Source organism: Vitis riparia, chromosome 13 (assembly GCF_004353265.1).
Source record: "Vitis riparia cultivar Riparia Gloire de Montpellier isolate 1030 chromosome 13, EGFV_Vit.rip_1.0, whole genome shotgun sequence".
Lineage (NCBI taxonomy): Eukaryota > Viridiplantae > Streptophyta > Magnoliopsida > Vitales > Vitaceae > Vitis > Vitis riparia.
The window spans coordinates 8782946-8801411 of record NC_048443.1 but is presented as its reverse complement, the minus strand read 5'-3'; the positions used below and the strand labels follow the sequence as shown (position 1 = coordinate 8801411).

General features: G+C 33.9%; 1 protein-coding gene across 2 annotated transcripts; it reads left to right on the top strand.

Moving 5' to 3' along the window:
• The first annotated feature begins 444 nt into the window (after positions 1-444).
• Positions 445-12458, top strand: LOC117927881 (transcription elongation factor SPT6 homolog). Of its 2 annotated transcripts, XM_034847603.1 has the most exons (17): positions 445-825; positions 918-1010; positions 1861-1969; positions 2065-2152; positions 2256-2337; positions 2531-2657; positions 2759-3017; positions 3112-3321; positions 3408-3533; positions 3653-4039; positions 4132-4242; positions 4327-5109; positions 5494-5635; positions 5774-6939; positions 7042-7251; positions 7736-8213; positions 11230-12458. In XM_034847603.1, exons 1-17 carry the CDS (start codon positions 783-785, stop codon positions 12180-12182), a joined length of 5367 nt encoding a protein of 1788 aa, XP_034703494.1. In that variant the 5' UTR covers positions 445-782; the 3' UTR covers positions 12183-12458. The 2 variants fall into 2 exon arrangements, with proteins under 2 accessions (XP_034703494.1, XP_034703495.1); XM_034847604.1 differs by lacking the exon at positions 7042-7251.
• Positions 12459-18466: the final 6008 nt, after the last annotated feature.

Here is an 18466-nt window from a genome sequence, read left to right as displayed (position 1 = left end):
TTTTAAGTATTAAAATTATTTAATAAAATTAATTTAAAATATATTTTAAATCATTATGATATATTTATTTTCATAAATTTTAACTATGTCAAAGAAGGTCAAGTAAAATAGAGGTTCTAAAGTATCAAATATAATTTTCTTATATTTGATTTCATCGTAAAAAAATATAAAAAATATTAAATATAATTAAAATTTATAAAAAATTATATATTTTTAAATTATTTAATTTTTATATAATAAAAGAAAATAAGTAAAATAAATTTAGAAAACCGTATAAAAATAATTTATTGAATTCAAACCTATTTTTCATTTTTTTTATTTTATCTTTTCATACTCCCTCAAATTTTTTGACAATCAAACATAACCAATAAACTCCCCAAAATGGACGAAATTGCCATTAATGAATGTGTTGTACCAAAACAAAACAAAATTAAAGTATACACCGAGATTTTTATTACCTTTCTAAAATAATATAAATAAGCGTGCTAAAGAACTGCAAAGGTCGTGTTGCTACGTGTCAATCTTCCATTCGCCTGTCGCCTTACTCAATTTTTTAAGACAATAATACCCTTTCTTGCGAAAGACCCTCAGGTTCGAAGCAGACACTAAAGTTACTATCGTGGCATGGACTCTCCACTCTTCGAGAATCTTCGGAGGCGCCAACGGCCAAGCCTCTGAGCTTCCTTTCCATAATCCCGTACTCTGTTGTATACACAGAGAGATACTGAAATCCGTCTGGGTTTTAGGTTTTGGGTTTTGGGTTTTGTGGCGGTGGAGGGAGCATGCGTAACAGGAGAGTTTTATACGACGACGAAGGAAAAGGCGGTAATGCCGTTAGTTTTTTTCTGCTTCTGTGTGTGGCTTTTTTTCTTCGTTTGTGGTTTGACTCCTTGATACTTTTCCCTTTTGATTTGCAGTAGCCGGTGGAATGGAGGATGAGGATGAGAGCATGGAAGTGGAAGTGGCCGATTCCGATTCCGACGTGAACGAAGAAGAAGACGATGAAGAAGGTGATTGGTTAGGGCAATGCCTTTCGGGTTAGGGTTTATGGTTCGGTCCTCTTGCGTCTTTTTTCCTTCTTTTTGCAGTTCTTTCTCTTTGGCGTTCAAGCCTGTACAGAGTGCAATTGGCTTTCCGTACGGACACGTGAGCAGGAAGGCCTTGTTAGGGTTTTTCCTTTTTTTTCCCTTGCTCCGTACACAACCAGTGAATATCTCCATTTCTCTGCTGTGTTTTCGCTATTCTTTATTGTTCATCTCCTTGCTTTTTCGTCCGTACCGCCCCGCGAGTTTCCGCCTGACGTTTCGAAGTTCCGGTGTAAACGGCCGTCGGTTTCACGCAGAACAGAGAAAGAGAGCATGCTCTGTAGAAATGGCTTGTTACAGCGATATTTTGGGATGCTGTTCTATCTCGTGGCATTTTGAAAATAATCGCTAGATATTGAGATGATGATGATAATGTTTCCAATTTTAGCTTCCATTCTGTTTCGATTGACATAAGATAATATTGAGAGATTGTGATTTTATTGCTTAACCTTTACTACATGGAAATTAATAGGAAAATAATTTATTTCAAAAATGGAAATTAATAAGAAAATAATTTATTTCGAAGATGCTTGTGAAATTTCTTCTTTATTATACTTTAATTTTGTTGAAGTTAGGGATATTTGCCTGTATTGCTCAAAGTGCTATTGAGCAGGGTAGTTATTTTCCTAAATTCTCGCATAAAAATTGCTTTTAATTTTGTAAAAAATTACACAAAATGTCATTGTATTATTGTGATTAAGATTGTTACTGGTTTAATAATGACAATAAATGATTGCAATTAATGCTGTTGAAATGAGTTGTTGGAATTGAGCAGAGGAAGGTCAAGATGAGTATGAGGATGATGGGTTTATAGTAAATGAGGATGAACAGGAAGATGGCGGCCCAGATGAACCAAGGCAAAAGAAGAAGAAAAAGAAGAAAATGTAGTTATTATCTACCTTGTAATGTGGTTTGCCTTGTATGCATTCTTGCCCCTTTTAATGTATGCCTTTCTTTCTTCTTTTGTTTGTCATTTTAGAGATTTGGAAAAGAATTTTGTTCTCGACGAAGATGATTATGTATTACTTGAAGACAATAATGTCTTGGGCATTCCTAGGCCAAAGGCTGTGAGTTTTTATTGCTCCTTCATTAATTAGGTGTTTTTTGTCGGTATATTGGGTTCTTGATTGTGGGTTTATTTATTAATTAATTTATTTTTCCTGTTTTTAGGGAACCAAAAAATTTAAGCGGCTTAAGAAGGCTGGGAAAGATACTGATCCGAGAGTGCACTCTGATTTTTTTGACGAAGATGGTAATAATATTACAGTTGAGTTTTATATAGTTGTTCGAAATTTTCATGGTGTGATGATCTCTTTGGTTGTTAACATTTCTTTTAATTATTTTTGTTGTAATTGAAACTTGAGAAATCTAGGAAATATGATAGGATTACCTCATATTGTTCTAAATAAAATTATGCAATTGTAAAGCACATTCTATATTCATAGGATTACTTCTTGACGACATTGATGATGACGAGGCAAAATCAAAATACGATGATGAGGATGTTGTTGGAGACGATGAAATGGATGGTTTTATTGTAGATGCAGAAGAAACAGATGGTCGTCCGGTGAGGTATATTGATTGTTAATTAATTGATCTTTGATCTTTTTTTTGGATGTTTTATGGTGATTTGTTCCTTCATGACTTTTTTTTTTCTTCCTTTCAATACCAAGGAAGTTGAAAAGGAAGTCAAGGCAAGAATATGGAGTGTCATCATCTACAGTAGAGGAAGCACATGACATATTTGGTGACCCTAATGAATACCTTAATCGTCGCAAGAAAAGTCTAGCTAGGATTGACCAATTTGATAACTCTGGTAGGCAAATGGAGGGGAGTCTGAAAAATGTATATGAGCCATTCATCCTCACAGAGAAGTATTTGACCGAGAAGGATGATCTTATAAGAAATATTGACATGCCTGAGAGGATACAGGTCAATTTTTTTCACCTTTGTGGCTTGATTGATGTAAAGTTTGTGCCATCAAAGTCTCATAATTGAATTAAATGCCTTCAATTATTCTTTATAGATATCTGAGGAAAGCACTGGACCTGCTCCAGTAGATATCATGAGTATAAAAGAGGAAACTTCTTGGATACTTAGTCAACTTACCACAAAAATAACATGGTTCTGCAAGATGAAGGTTATTGAAGGAAATGATGAAGGTCCTGATCTGTTCAAAAAAGTTGAGCAAGACATTGAAAGATTCTTGAAGTTGCATCATGTGGAGAAGCATGATGTGAGTTTGCGTGGATTTGCAGATCCAAAGTTCACCTTCTAAATTTAACAGTACATTGTTGTCTGAACTTTTATCATCCTTTCTAGATTCCTTTTATTGCAATGTATCGGAAGGAGCTTTGTCTCAGTCTATTGAAAGATCCAGAGCAAGATGTGGCAGAAAATGAAGATGAGGATGAGACTAAGAGAACGACTAGGCTTAAGAGGAACAAGGTGGTGATTTTTCTTTCTTTTACTTCTTCTCGCTTATTTCGCACAATGGATGAAGTTGTAGAAAATGGGAACTACAAATTCTTGGACTGGCTTACTATTATTAATTGCATGTGGTGCAGATACTTTGGGTCATCAAGGATTTGGATAGAAAATGGTTGCTTCTTCGTAAGAGGAAAAATGCTCTTCAGTTGTACTACAATAAGCGCTATGAAGAAGAATTGTTGAAAATGCATGATGAAGCAAGACTCAATTTGAATAAGGAGCTGTTCAAATCAATTTCCAACTCTCTCAAAAATGCTGAATCAGAAATAGAGGTCGATGATGTTAACTTGAAGTTTAATCTGCACTTTCCCCTGGATGAAGTAAATGTTTCTCAAGGGCAGTTTAAGAGGCCCAAGAGGAAGTCACACTACAAGGTATGCAGTAACGCTGGCCTGTGGGAAGTTGCAGCCAAGTTTGGGTGTAATTCTGAGCAATTTGGTTTGCAAGTTACTCTGGTTAATGTGGTAAGTTATCTTTAGTCTAAACTCATTTTATTTATATATCTACATTATGTTTTTGAGCAAAGGCATATAAATTCAGTTTTATGCTACTATAGAGAAGGGAGGATTTGGAGGATTTAAAGGAATCTCCTGAGGAGATTGCTTCAACTTTCACAGGTCCAGTGTTTGAAACTCCACAAGCTGTGCTTAAAGGTGCTAGGCACATGGTATGTGGATTTGATGTTTGTAGTTAATCACAATATCCTTATTGGTCTGGTTTGTCATTGTTCATAATCCTATTCTTGCTTTAGGCTGCGGTGGAGATCAGTTCTGAACCATGTTTCAGGAAACATGTTCGAAGTATTTTTATGGAGGAAGCTGTAGTCTCAACAAGACCCACCCCCAAAGGAAACATGGTAATAGATCCTTCCCATGAATTTTCAGGGTTTAAGTGGCTACATGGCAAGCCTCTTTCTCAATTCAAGGATGCTCAGTGGCTTCTAATTCAGAGGGCTGAAGAAGAGAAACTCCTTGAAGTTACTATAAAGTTGCCAGAGAGTACCCTTAACAAGCTGACAAGTGAATCTAATGATTGTTATCTCAGTGATGGTGTTAGTATATCAGCTCGACTCTGGAATGAACAGCGCAAATTAATCTTGCAGGATGCATTTTCAAATTTTCTTCTTCCTTACATGGAGAAACAAGCTCGAGTCTTCTTGACTGCCAAAGCAAAAGCCTGGCTGCTTGAGGAATATGGGAAACAGTTGTGGAACAGGGCCTCAGTGGCACCATATCAGCACAAAGAAAATGATGATGAACTAGATGAAGAAACTGCACCAAGGGTCATGGCTTGTTGTTGGGATCCTGGAAATCCAGCAACCACTTTTGTGATGTTGGACTCATTGGGAGAAGTGATGGATGTATTGCACGCCAGCTCCCTTATCATATGGTCCCGGAACAATCAGAAGCAACAGAAGCAGAAGAAAATTGATCAGGAACGTGTCCGTGAGTTCATGACTGAACACCAACCCCATGTAGTTGTTCTTGGAGCTGTGAACTTGGCTTGTCGGCAGTTGAAGGAAGAGATCTATGAGGTATAAAATTTATAACCGTGTAACCTGGTTGGTTTTTTGTTTACTTCAGTTGGGGTGCATTTAATTTGTTGATCAACGGTCTTCAGTTACTCATCTAATGTTGTGAAAAGACAAGCATGCGTTTTATTTGAACACCGGAGATAAATGTGCAAATATAGATTTCCATTTATTACACGAGTACTATGTTCTAGATCTTAATATTTTACTGGATTATTGTTAGTGTAGTCGAACCTGAAAATCATTCTTATTATCTTAATTAAGTTTAGGTTTTTGAGATTTATTTTTATTTTAAATTTTTAATTCAAATGGAAGGATTAATATGTTATAAGATCATCATGAAAATTTTGTGATGGATATCATGGTAATTTTTATTCTCCCAATCAGATTATATTTAAGATGATGGAGGAAAATCCTAGAGATGTTAGTCAAAAGATGGATGGGATCAGAATTGTTTATGGGGATGAATCCCTGCCTCGTATATATGAACATTCATGGATTTCTTCAGACCAGCTTCCTGGGCAACTGGGTAACTTCATTTCTCCATCTCTCCTTTTCTCTGTCTTTAACTGTTTATATTTCTGTCTCTATCAGCACTGTATGTATCCAATTGTAAATTTGATTTATAGTTATCATTAACATTGCATTTTGTGTTTTATGTTTGTAGGCATTGTCAAGCGAGCTGTGGCTCTTGGTCGTTTTTTGCAAAATCCACTGGCTATGATTGCTACACTGTGTGGGCCGGGGAAAGAGATATTATCTTGGAAGCTTGGCTCCCTGGACTACCTCCTTACACCTGATGAGAAGTATGAGATGGTTGAACAAGTGATGGTGGATGTCACCAATCAGGTGGGTATTGACATAAATTTGGCTGCTGCTCATGATTGGCTTTTTGCTCCTTTGCAATTTGTTTCCGGGCTTGGACCTAGTAAGGCTGGTCATTTACAGAGGGCATTAATTAGAATTGGAGCAGTTACATGTCGAAAGAAACTGATTGAACATGGGCTTGGAACAATGAGTGTGTTTAGAAGTGCTGCTGGTTTCTTGCGTGTACGTTGCTGTGGGATGGCATCTGCTAGCAGCAACATGGATCTTTTGGATGATACAAGAATTCACCCGGAGTCTTATAATCTTGCAAAGATTTTGGCTAAGGATGTTTATAAATGTTTTGAAAATGATGAAATTGATGATGTGGTGCTAGAGATGGCAATAGGATATGTTAGAAACCATCCAAAATATCTAGAAGATCTTAAAATCTTTGAATATGCCAAAGATTATGAAATAAAACATGGAAAAAATAAAAGAGAGACACTTTATGATATAAAAATGGAGTTGCTTCATGGATTTCGAGACTGGAGAAGTCCTTATGAAGAACCGAGCGAGGATGAGGAGTTCCTTATGATAACAGGTGAAAATGGTGATACACTTGCTGAAGGGAAGATTGTTCAGGCAACAGTTCGCTCAATCCAATCTGAACGAGTGTTCTGTGTGCTTGACTCTGGATTAGATGGGATACTTTTCAAGGATGGTTTTTCAGATGAAAGGGATGAGATTGACTTGCCAACAAAGCTACAAGTTGGTGAAATCCTCATCTGCAAGATTAAACAGATTGAAAAGAACAGACACCGTGTGGTTCTAACTTGCAAAGAAATTCAGTCAAGGAGCAGCAAAGATCAAAATCCCTGTAGTATTGACCCCTACTACTGTGAAGATCAGAGTAGTTTATCACAAGAGCAGGAGAAATCCCAGAAGGAGCTTGCAAAGAAGCATGTCAAACCGAGGATGATTGTTCATCCGCGTTTTCAAAATATTACATTTGAAGAAGCAATGGAGGTGTGTTATCTGTGATGCACTATCTCAGTTTGTTAAACTTCATTAGTTCACTGTAGTAGTTAACTGATTTGAAATAGTGTTCATCTATACTTTGTTGCACAGTATCTATCAGATAAAGCTGTGGGTGAAAGTACTTTTCATCCAAGTTCAAGAGGCTCATCTTATTTGTCTTTAACTATTAAGATCTATGATGGAGTTTATGCTCACAAAGAAATAACTGAAGGTGGGAAGGATCAGAAGGATGCCATGAGTTTGCTTCATCTTGGAAAGACGTTAAAAATAGGGGATGAAAATTTTGAGGATTTAGATGAGGTTGGTGCTCTATACAGGGATTTTGAAAGGTTTATTTGCTTGTTTCATGCACTGTCCTTTTGCTTCGCGCATGTTACTGCTATAACAAAACTATCTATAAAAAGGAAAAATATTCTGTGAAAATGTAATTAATTTGAATCTAGATCCCAAAGTGGTACTTAGACCTGACTTCCTGGAGCTTCCTTCTTAAAGGTGATAGTAAAGAGGCATTCTACAGTTAAAATTTTTTAACTCAGCAACTTGGATAATTATTTAGGGAAATCAGATTAGTTAGAATTTTGAAGCAAAAGATGAATGTGTTGAAGTCATGCATGAAATTCAAGAAGTATATATTTGAAGTATGTTAACCCATTTGAGTTTCTAATTTTATCGGTTAGTGTACAGCCTGTATGCATATTGTGGATGGGTATGCAATCATCTATTTTGCTTTCTAGCCTTTGGAGCACTAAGTACATTAATTGATTTCTTTTGGTGTTGAAAATAGGTTATGGATCGATATGTTGACCCATTGGTAACTCACCTGAAAGCTATGCTTCATTACCGAAAGTTCAGGAGGGGCAAAAAAGCACAAGTTGATGATCTCTTAAGAGCAGAGAAATCAGATTATCCAATGAGGATAGTTTACTGTTTTGGCATTTGTCATGAGCATCCTGGTGCATTTATTTTGAGTTATATTAGAAATACAAATCCACACCATGAGTACATTGGTTTATATCCCAAGGGCTTCAAGTTTCGGAAGCATACTTTTGATAACATTGACCGGCTTGTGGCATATTTCCAGAAACACATTAATGATCCATGGCCAGAAAAAGCACCATCAATTCAATCAGTTGCTGCCATGGTACCAGTGAGAAGTCCTGCAGTTGGGGCACCTACAGGCGGTGGTTGGGAAAGCAACACTGGTGGTTGGAGAGGCCAATTCAACTCAAGCAGAGATAAAACTTGTACACCTAGTTCTAGAGGCAAGTCTACTAATTAGTTCTTATTTAATTTATTTATTCTTTTACAATTTCCTAAATTTGCATATCATGGAAAGACATGAAGAATGGTGTTATGATTGTTACTAGACTGACTTGATCATACACCAAACTCAGTCGTGGAAGTTTGTTTTCTGGTCTAGCATAAATATTTAAATTGAAAAGGTAAAACCAAAGGCAACACAAGGAGCATCCTTTCATATTGGTTTCTACAAATTGATGTAATGGCCTTTCCATATACAGTTCATTCTTAGTGGCACAAAATGCAAACAGTTGTTAAAGTGGATACAGTGACAGGATTGGTAGTGGATGTGGTTTAGGACTGGAAAAGGGAACTGCTTCTCCTTGTGGAGTCAATAGTTTAGAGTGTATAACCAGTGTTGGAGTGTGTTTAGAACCTGTGCACACATTCATTCCGACAATTTCATATTTGAAGTAAAAATGTCCTAAAAATTATGTAAATTAATCATGCCAGGGACCCACATTATCAATAAGCAGTGTTATAAATTCTTATTTAAAAAACAATTGCATAAAGATAGCTGTTTTGTTTAGATTTCAAAAGAAAATGAGCGGACTAATATTCCTTATTTTATTTTTCTAGAATCTTTCTGTTGAATTTTGCAGCTAGAATTTCTTTGTAGGCTGTTATAAGTAAGATAAAAAAAAAGAGAATAGGTTTTCAGATATAGAATGTCTTGAGATAGTTGAAATTCTCACATTATAAATTTGTGGTTGTCAGAAAGAGATGTTATTTTACAAACCTAGAACCTGTAGAGTTCAAGGAGTTCACTATTACAGCAGATACCTTAGAATCAATTAGCATCTTAAAACTCAGAGATTGTGTTTGGTCTAGACTAAAAACTTGATCTCCTAGGAATCTGTGTTGTGTCCAAACAATCAGTTAGTATATCAAAAAACTCAAAAAAATTGTCTTGTGTGGCAGGCTAAAAATTTTGTTGTCCTATGCTAAACATTATTAACATCTATGTTAATGAAATGCCAAAATGTAATTCCAAGTTCTAGTGGGATTTTATAGGAACCTATAATCAGAAGGCATGATTTTTCTTTATTATTATTGTTTTTTTTTTTGTTGTTGAATAATGATATGAATAATCCATGCATTGTTGGCTTTTTTCTCTTTTTAATACATGCATTTTAATGAACTCATAATAAAATATTTTAAAGTGTAGATTCATGTAAGTTATTGTCAAACAACATTATGAACTTGTACAATTGTCATTGTGGATGACTTCATATATGTCATCTTTACTTCATATAAAACAATGTGAAATAATGGAGTGTGTTTTTTTTTTTATATTTATATAAAAAAAAGTATAGAACATTACAGGCTTTTTTTCTAATTGAAAAAGCAAATTTTTAATCGGTGTTATACTAAGCATTTTGTGGTTTTATTTGTTGACTACATTTTGACGTTACCATATTTATAATTGGAGGTTTACATTGGTTCATCACCACCAAAATGATAAAAGCAGAATCTGGATCTTTAGATTAGAGCCTGAATGTCATTGAATAAATTGGTATTGTTATTCTGTATAATGTGCACACTTTCTAGGTCCTAAACATTATATGCTTTTCTTATATACATCTACATTTTTTTTTTTAATTCGATTTTGTTTCAATTACAGTATTTTAGCTTTTGTGAGTTTTACCACTTTTGGAAGTATCATGCAGATCTCCATGTTCTATATCTTTCTCTCTCTCTTGTTTTTGTTTTGTTCTCTCTATTTGATACAGATGCTATATTGGTAAACTATGTTTCGAAAACTTCAATACATTCTTCATCATCAATATTTTATGTCAACTACAATATTTTGACTTTAAACTATCTATCAATACCTTCCTAACTATCATTTTAGATTACCATGCTCTCTACTATTCTTCTGTTGTTTTCTCAAATTGATGCCAATTGTATTTTTCCTTATCGATGTCCAAATATAATATAATGATAAGGTACTTACTAATCCATCATAAGTAAAGAATACCATAATTGAACTATAATATAGCTATATATGGAAAAGAAGATATAAATAATATAGAAAAATAAGTTTAGACTTGAGCAAGCAAATATCTATCCATTGATTTATATACATATGAGGTTGTTAATGGTTATTAACATCAATCACATGGATTTTCTCTTATTCAAATTATTAACTGAGTGGAATTTAGATAGACTAATGAATTAAAAATCAGTTGATATCTTTTGAAGTCCGTCAAATTTGTTTTGTAAAAGAAAGCACAAACTATTGTAACTAGAATCCCCATAATGAATTTATTTAATTAAGTGCATGTTTGGATATATTTATTTTTTATTTAAAATAAATAAAAAGTTTCACATTGATGTACTTGAAAACCGTTTTTAATTAAAATTTAAGTGAAACATTTTTACTTGCACAAATTTTTAAAATTTTGTTTTTTGTTTTTTGGTTCTAGTTGTCACATGAATCATTTCATGGTTTATGCATGAAGCTTATGTCTCAATTTTAAGTTGAGCTCCAAATGGATGATGTGCATATATTGTGAGGCTAACATTTGGAGCCTTTTGAAACTTAAGCCATTCAATCTCATAAAACCACCAAACAGGTTTGTGATCCACCTGTTGTTTAGCAATGGAATTTTAATGAGTTTGGTGCATTTCATATTTTATAGATTCAGAAGTGTTTTTCAGGTTCTAAAGGATGGAATGCAAGCTTTGTCAGCCAAGTTATTGTGGGGTATTTTTTTTGTGTTGAACATAGTGTATCTTTGTGAAAAATGGATGGCTTTTATTATCTTTATTTTGAAAATAAAACAGATTTTTAATATTATAGACGTGTGGATGAACTGTCACATGCTTGGAAATGTGTGTACTATTTTGAGCCTTTAAGCAGGTTGAAAGGTTTTGTAGTTAAGACAGTCACTACTAAATATTATCAAATTTCCTTCCATTTCATGGGCTGTTTGCATTAACTTATACTTTCCCCTGCCTTTTATGGTTGTACAGGAGGAAATGAAAATAGAAGTCGTGGCGACGGTGGTGATGGGTGGAGCAGTTTTCCTGGTGCTGAAGTCCTGAATTCACCTGGCAGAGAAGTTCCCCCTGCTGGGTGGGGCAGCAGCAGTGGTAGAGCCGGGGTTGAAAATTTGGGTGGTGGTGGGAGGACCAAAAGTTGGGGCTCTTCTGGGGTTGGAAATTGGGGTCATGGTAGGAGTACTCATCATTGGGGTGGCAGCAGCAGGGGAGGTACTGCAAGGGGTAGCAATTGGGGTGGTGCCAGGGGAAATGGGAGAGGTAGTGGTAGTCAAGGGTGTGGAAGCAATGGTCATGGGCCTGGACGTGGTTGTGGCCGTGGCCATGGTTCTTACAATGCCAAGGACCAAAAAGAATTTGGGTATGGTGCAGCTTCAGAGCGGGGTTCAGTGCTGAATGTTGAGGATAAAAGTTGGGATAGTGATGGATGGGGCAACTTGCCAGGTTTCAAGGTCCAAAACCCACCCAGTAGAGCAGCTTCGTCTGGTGGTTGGGGCAGCTGGGGTAGGAGTAAAGCAAGTGACAATAATGAGGGTGGTGGAGGAAGCACTGATGGTTGGGGGAATGACAAGGCTAGTGGAGGCAATGGGAGTGGTTCCGGGGAGGCTGGGAGTGGTGGTCCTTGTACTTGGGGCAACGGTGGTGCTAATTGGGGAGGGGTCAGCAACAGTAACAGCAATAGCCGTGGAGATGGGACTGGTGGTGGTGGTGGAGTAGGTAAAGGTGGTTGGGTTGGAAGTGTAAGTGGAAGTGGTGGTAGGGAGAATAAAAGCAATGCTGACGGAGATGTTGCCTGGGATGCGGCATGCTCGAAGGGGAATGCTGCTTCAGAGGTTGCCAATACTGGATGGGGTTCTAGCAAAAGTAATACCACCCTTTCTGGTGGTGGAAATGGATGGTCTGGTGGTGGCAGTGGAGGTTGGTGAACTCGCAGAAGAAAAAGAAAAAAAAAAAAAATGTATAGCACTTCTCATACGGTAAATTTACAGAGGCCAGAGAGAAAGAAAAAAACACATATAGGATAATAGCTGTGACATTACAAGTGGCTTCGCCCATCGTGTTACTTCAATTTCAATTCATTGGTTTGGCAGAAAGCAGCTCTTAAATATTGCTCCGCCTTTCCAGACTCTCATTGCCTGAGATATTTGCTTCACGAAACTGACTTGAGGCTTTGCCAAATTGATGTTGCAATTTTTTTCTTCCCCTTTTCTTTTTCTTTGTTTTGGCTCTACCAATGGATGTTGCAATTTTTTCTTTGGGAAAATTACCCTTTAGGGTAGATGGGGGTAAAAAATGACCCGGAAGGGTAGGTGAATGTGATAATTCTTTTGAAGGCCCTATATTTTTATTAGACCAACTTCCCTATAATTAAATTTTAAAATTACAATTTTTAAAGAAAATAAAAATTGAAAAAGAGAAGAAGAGACCTATCGCTTGTCCTACCCATGAAGGCTTCCCTTTCACATTGTCGGGGTGTTTTCATGGTGATATCATATTATATCATCGACGACATACTCAATCTCGTGTACTCGTCTGTAGTTCCTTTATTCCAGTGGTGTTTCCATTGAAGACTTCCATTTTGCATCATTGTTGGTGTGCCTCTATTTTTGACATTGTATCTTCGATGACATCTTCAACCACATATTTTTTCATTGTATGTGAAATATTTGAATTTTTTTCACTTAAATATAAGAAATCTTATTTATTGTGATTTTAATTTCTAGGGTGTGGTGTTATGTTCTTCGATTTACAATACTAAATAAAGATGAATTAATATTATGAAAATTGTTTCTAGATGAAAATTTGGTAATACAAATAAAAGAAACTATTTTGTAATCATTTTAAGTTTTGATTATAATAGAGGAATGAGAGCCATTAGGATACCCACAACTGCCTAGTTTCGTGAGAAATTTGAAATTTTGAAAATTTTACCTTATCATAATGTATTGTAATATTAATGTATTTATATTGTAATTGTAGTGTATTTTTATTATACCTTTGTATTTTTTTTTATAAAAAAATTAATTTTATAGATATATTTTATACATCATTGGATTACTATCAACAACTTCATGTATTGTAATTACTAACTCATTTTTTTAAAAAAATAAAATTATTGTGAATTCATTACTACTTCATTTGGCTTGCAAGGTTGCTTCAAAACATCGAGCATGATAAGAATACAACATGATAACCCAAAAATGCTAGTTCAGTAAAAAACAATTCAATATTTTGTCATTTTGGTATATTGTAATGTATCATAATATTAACATCTTTACATTGTAACTATATTGCATTTGTATCGTACTTGTACTTTATAAAATCAACCCATTTCACAATATTACAATTAAGGAAAATTTTACAACAAATACAAAACAAACAAATGGAAATTGTAATCAATTGAGGCATATTTTATATCATAAAGAACAATATTTGTTATATATTAGACATGTTAGGGATATGCCAAAAAACCACAATTGCCCAGTTTCGTAAGAAATTTTAAAATTTTAAAATTTTACCTTATCGTATGTATCGTAATGTTATTGTATTTGTATTGTAATTATAATGTATTTTTATTGTACCTCTGTATTTTTTTGTATAAAAAAATTAATTTTATAAATGTCTTTTTATACATCAATGGATTATCATCAACAACTTCATGTGTTGAAATTACTAACTCATTTTTTTTTAAACAAAAATTAAGATTATTGTAAATTTATATTACTACTTCCTTTGACTTGCAAGATTGCTTCAAAAATTGAACATGATAGGAATACAAACATGATAGCCCAGAAATGCCAATTCGATAAAAAATAATTCAATATTTTGTCATTTTGGTATATTGTAATGTATCATAATTTTAATGTTTTTATATTATAAGAATATTGCATTTGTATCATGCTTGTACTTTATAACTAAAGTAATGGTTTTTTACACAACTTTCAAACTACTAAACATTCAACACATCATACCAGTATAATACTTGTACAAAAAGATAACAAATTCATAACAAAAATATAATGGTCCTAACTCTTTAACAAATTCATAATAAAAGACAAAGTGATTTCAGTTTTCAATGAAAATCTGAATATGTTCATAACTACACAAACAAAGTGGTCCCAAACAAGTATGAAACAACTAAGAAATTTTTTTTCCTGTGCCATGTCAAACTAGTCCCGACAACAAAGCTAAAGTGGAAACCTTTTCAATGGAAATCAATAATAATCATATCAAACATCCCATAAAATAAATAAAAAAAATAAAAAGCTACATATTCAATATGACAAAAAATATATATAAAAAATCAGATAAAATAAATTTTAATAACATTCTACACAAAAAAATGTCATTTTTTCCTCAAAACCTCTTTCAATCTTTTATATCTAATATCTTAAATCTACATTGTTAAAATTATTAACATTTCGTTCCTTCATCCGAGTTTTAACTTATTTAATTTTTTTTGGTATAAAATGAGGTGTTTTCGTATTTTTGGCATTTAAAAAATTTTATTTTTTCTTACCTTTAATGGATTTCTTGCTATATTCACAAAAAAAAAAAAAGAAGCTTTGTGGAGACCGTTTCAGTTCATGATCTGAAGTGTTAAAATTTTTTCCTCTTTGCCTTTCTTTTTTTTAATATAAACAAGTTGTAGCGGGGGTTAAAGAACACTTTTTTTTTTGGTTGCTTTTGACTTATTAAGGGTAATCTTGACATTAAAAAAAAAGCCTTTAGAGAAATTATCGCATTTTCAGCCTACCTTTACAATACTTATCACATTTATTGACCCTTTAGGTCATTGTTTTGTTTTACCCCGCCCACCCTAAAGGATAATTTTCCCTTTTTCTTTCCTCTTTTCTTTTCTTTTCTTTTACGTTTACATTATGTTAGTTGTCAAAAAAAAAAAAAAAAATGCTAGGAGAATGATTTACTCATATTTGACAAAGAAAAATAAAAAAATTATATGTTTTTATTTAATTTTTATATGAAAAGTGAAAATAAGTGAAATTAAACTAAAGCATTATAGAAAAATGATTAATATGTTTATTTTTTAGTTTTTAGTTTTTTTTCTATTTTTTATTTTCTTTTTCTTATATTTTTCCTTAACTTTTTCAACAACACATAAGAACAGATATACAACTTAATGTCTTTATGATCAATTTTTTTTTTTATTAATGTTTTAATAGAGTTATGTTTGTTTTTTGAATACTAAAAATTTATATCTTAGTATGAAATAATTGTTATTTTATACCATCAAAGATAAGACATTTAAAAACTAATAATTTAACCCAAAAATCAATTTAACATAATCTAAAAAAGTTCAAAAGAGTGCAATGTGTACCGTGTAAGAGTGCAATGTGATGGGCACCAAACATATGGTTAAAATATGTACTAGGAAGACAAAATAGAGGGTCTATATTAGGGTACAAAGAATGTCACCTAGGTATCAAGGTATTAATGGGTAAAAAACATGACCTAAATATAAAAAGCCTTATCAAGGAATTAACATACAAAAAACATTACATGGATACAAAAATTGTTATAGAATGCAAAAAAAAAATTACTAAGAAATGAAATGTGTAACTAATGTACTAAGATATAGATAATATAATCTATGTATAAAGAAAGTGACTAAGGGTGAAAAAATAAATATGACTAAACCTATACATAATGTGATTTAGGTACTAAGATACAAAAAAAATGTGATCAAAGTATAAAGGCACAAAATATATTATCAACATAGGCGAAAAAATGTAACTCATGTAAAAAGAATATAATATACATACAAATTAAAAATGTGATTAAAGTATGAAAAATATGTTTAAGGTATGAAGAATGTGACAATATGACTGAGATATAAAATTTACAATCTACGTGCGAAAAGTATAACGACCAAAGTATATAGATATGAAGAATATATATAAAAAATCATTAAATTTAACATGATATCGTTTTAGATATTAATATTTGCATAAAATAAAGAAAGAATGTTACATCAAGTTAATGAGACCTTGTGGACCCGCATTTTTCACGTGCGTCCCTACTCGACGGTGAGACTCCTTTTTTATTTGGTGAAAATTTGATTTTTTTTTTTTTTACAAAAAGATTTGGAGTCGCCACTTATTTTAGTTTTTATTTTATTTTTATTTTTTAAAAGGGAAAACAAAATAAGAAAGAAAATCATGTGTGACTCTTTATTTGGAAAAGATATGTCTGTAAAAACTGAATCTGGATTTGGGGGTCAGATTACCTATTGGGAAAATATGGTGGTGAGCCGTAACACTTCTTTAAGCCCATATATGTACGATTTCTACTAAACGAATTAAAAGAATTGTGACAATTAATTAATTAGTCATGGATACTAAGAAAAAGAATGAAGCCAGTTCCAACATTCAATTATAGGTAGTGGACATACCTTCCCAAATGCCTCGGAGTTTCGAGATGCAATCTATTTGATGTCTTTAGCTAGAAAATTATGATATTGTTACAAAAGAAATAGTTCAAAACACATGACCATAGTATGCACAATTGAAGATTATCCTTGAAAAATCACTGCCTGTGCAATAGGGGATTCAAACATTGTTCAAGTACACACATTTCGAAATGTGCATAACCATTGCTTGGAAGATGTTGCCTTGTCTCAACCTTTAGTGAGATCCACTCGTTCCTCCTTGGTCATTGATGATGTCATTCGATCTACTCCTGAATACTAACCATGAGAAATTTGTAAGGACTTTGTAAGGCAACATGGCGTCCAATTGACTTACCTTCAAGCATGGCAAATGAAGGAGAAGGCTAAGAAGTTCATTTATGGACTACCCAAAAATTATTACAAATTATTACCATAGATGTGTGAAAGAATGCTTACAACAAATCCGGTATCGAGTGTTGAGTTGAGTTATTCCAATGATGGCCATTTTGAGCAACTTTTTGTTGCTCATTCAATATTTATCCAAGGGTTTGTAAGGGGGGATCGACCAATCATTGCAATTGATTTGACCCATATGAGTGGGCTTTATGGCGGTGCTCTATTTTTAGCCACCGCCTACAATGCTAATGACTCCATGTTCTCCTTAGGCTTTGGAGTGATGAGCTCGGAAAATTATGAAGATTGGTTGTGGTTCTTGGAAAAATGGAAGATAGTTATTGGAAACAAGTTATTATTATCTCAGATAGACATCCTGCTCTCCTTCGTAGTGTTCCTGAGGTGTTTGACCTTCAAAACCATGCCTATTGCTACCGTCACCTGAAGGAGAATTTTAGTAATTTCTTGTCCAAGCATAACACATGAGGGAACAAGGGTAAATAAAATGCATTTCAATTCCTAGATAGTATTGCGTATGGAAGGTTAGAACATGATTATAACATTTTCATGTTTGAACTAAAAAAATACAACGAGGCTTTAGCCAAATGGGTTGAAGAAAATGCGTCACACCATTGGGCCATGTCGAAATTCCCAAAACAAAGATAGGACAAAATGACTACCAACCTTGCCGAGTCATTTAATGTTTGGTTATAGAATGAATGACATCACTCCATTTGTAACTTTTTATTGGAGCACATGTCCAAGTTAGGTTCTATACTTGTGAAACATAAAGAAGAGTCCAACAATTGGAAATGGTGTATAGGTCCAAAAATTGAAGATAAGGTGTTGCAAAATATTGCAAAGGGTGAGGTGTATCCAGTCACTCTGTTCATGAATGGAGTATTTGAGGTATGCATCAGGAGAGCCTTGTTGAATGTAGACATTATGAACCGTACATGTACTTGTAGGGGTTGGCAAATATTGGGAATCCCTTGTGAACATGCTACAATCGTCATTATTTCCATTGGCCAAAACGTTACTGATTTCGTTGATGATTGCTACAAATACCCAATGCAAGAGTTGATATATGAGGGCTCTTTCTCCAGCATAGAGACCCATGACATGCCCAGTGTGGATGATGATGTTTTGGTTCGATCTATCACTGGGGAGGTTTTCTTCTCTCTAAAGCCTCTACATACAAAGCGCCATCTCAGAAGGCTAAGGAAGAAGCACATTGAGTCCCAATTTCAAGATAAACGGACGTTTTATTGCTCTCGTTGTCATATGTCCGGCCACAACAGAAAAACATGCAGGAATCCTTTGCCCTAAATGCATATCTGTCACCTTATTGCATTTTGCAGATCTTATATTATTGTATTTGAACTAACTTAAGTGAACTGGTTCTCA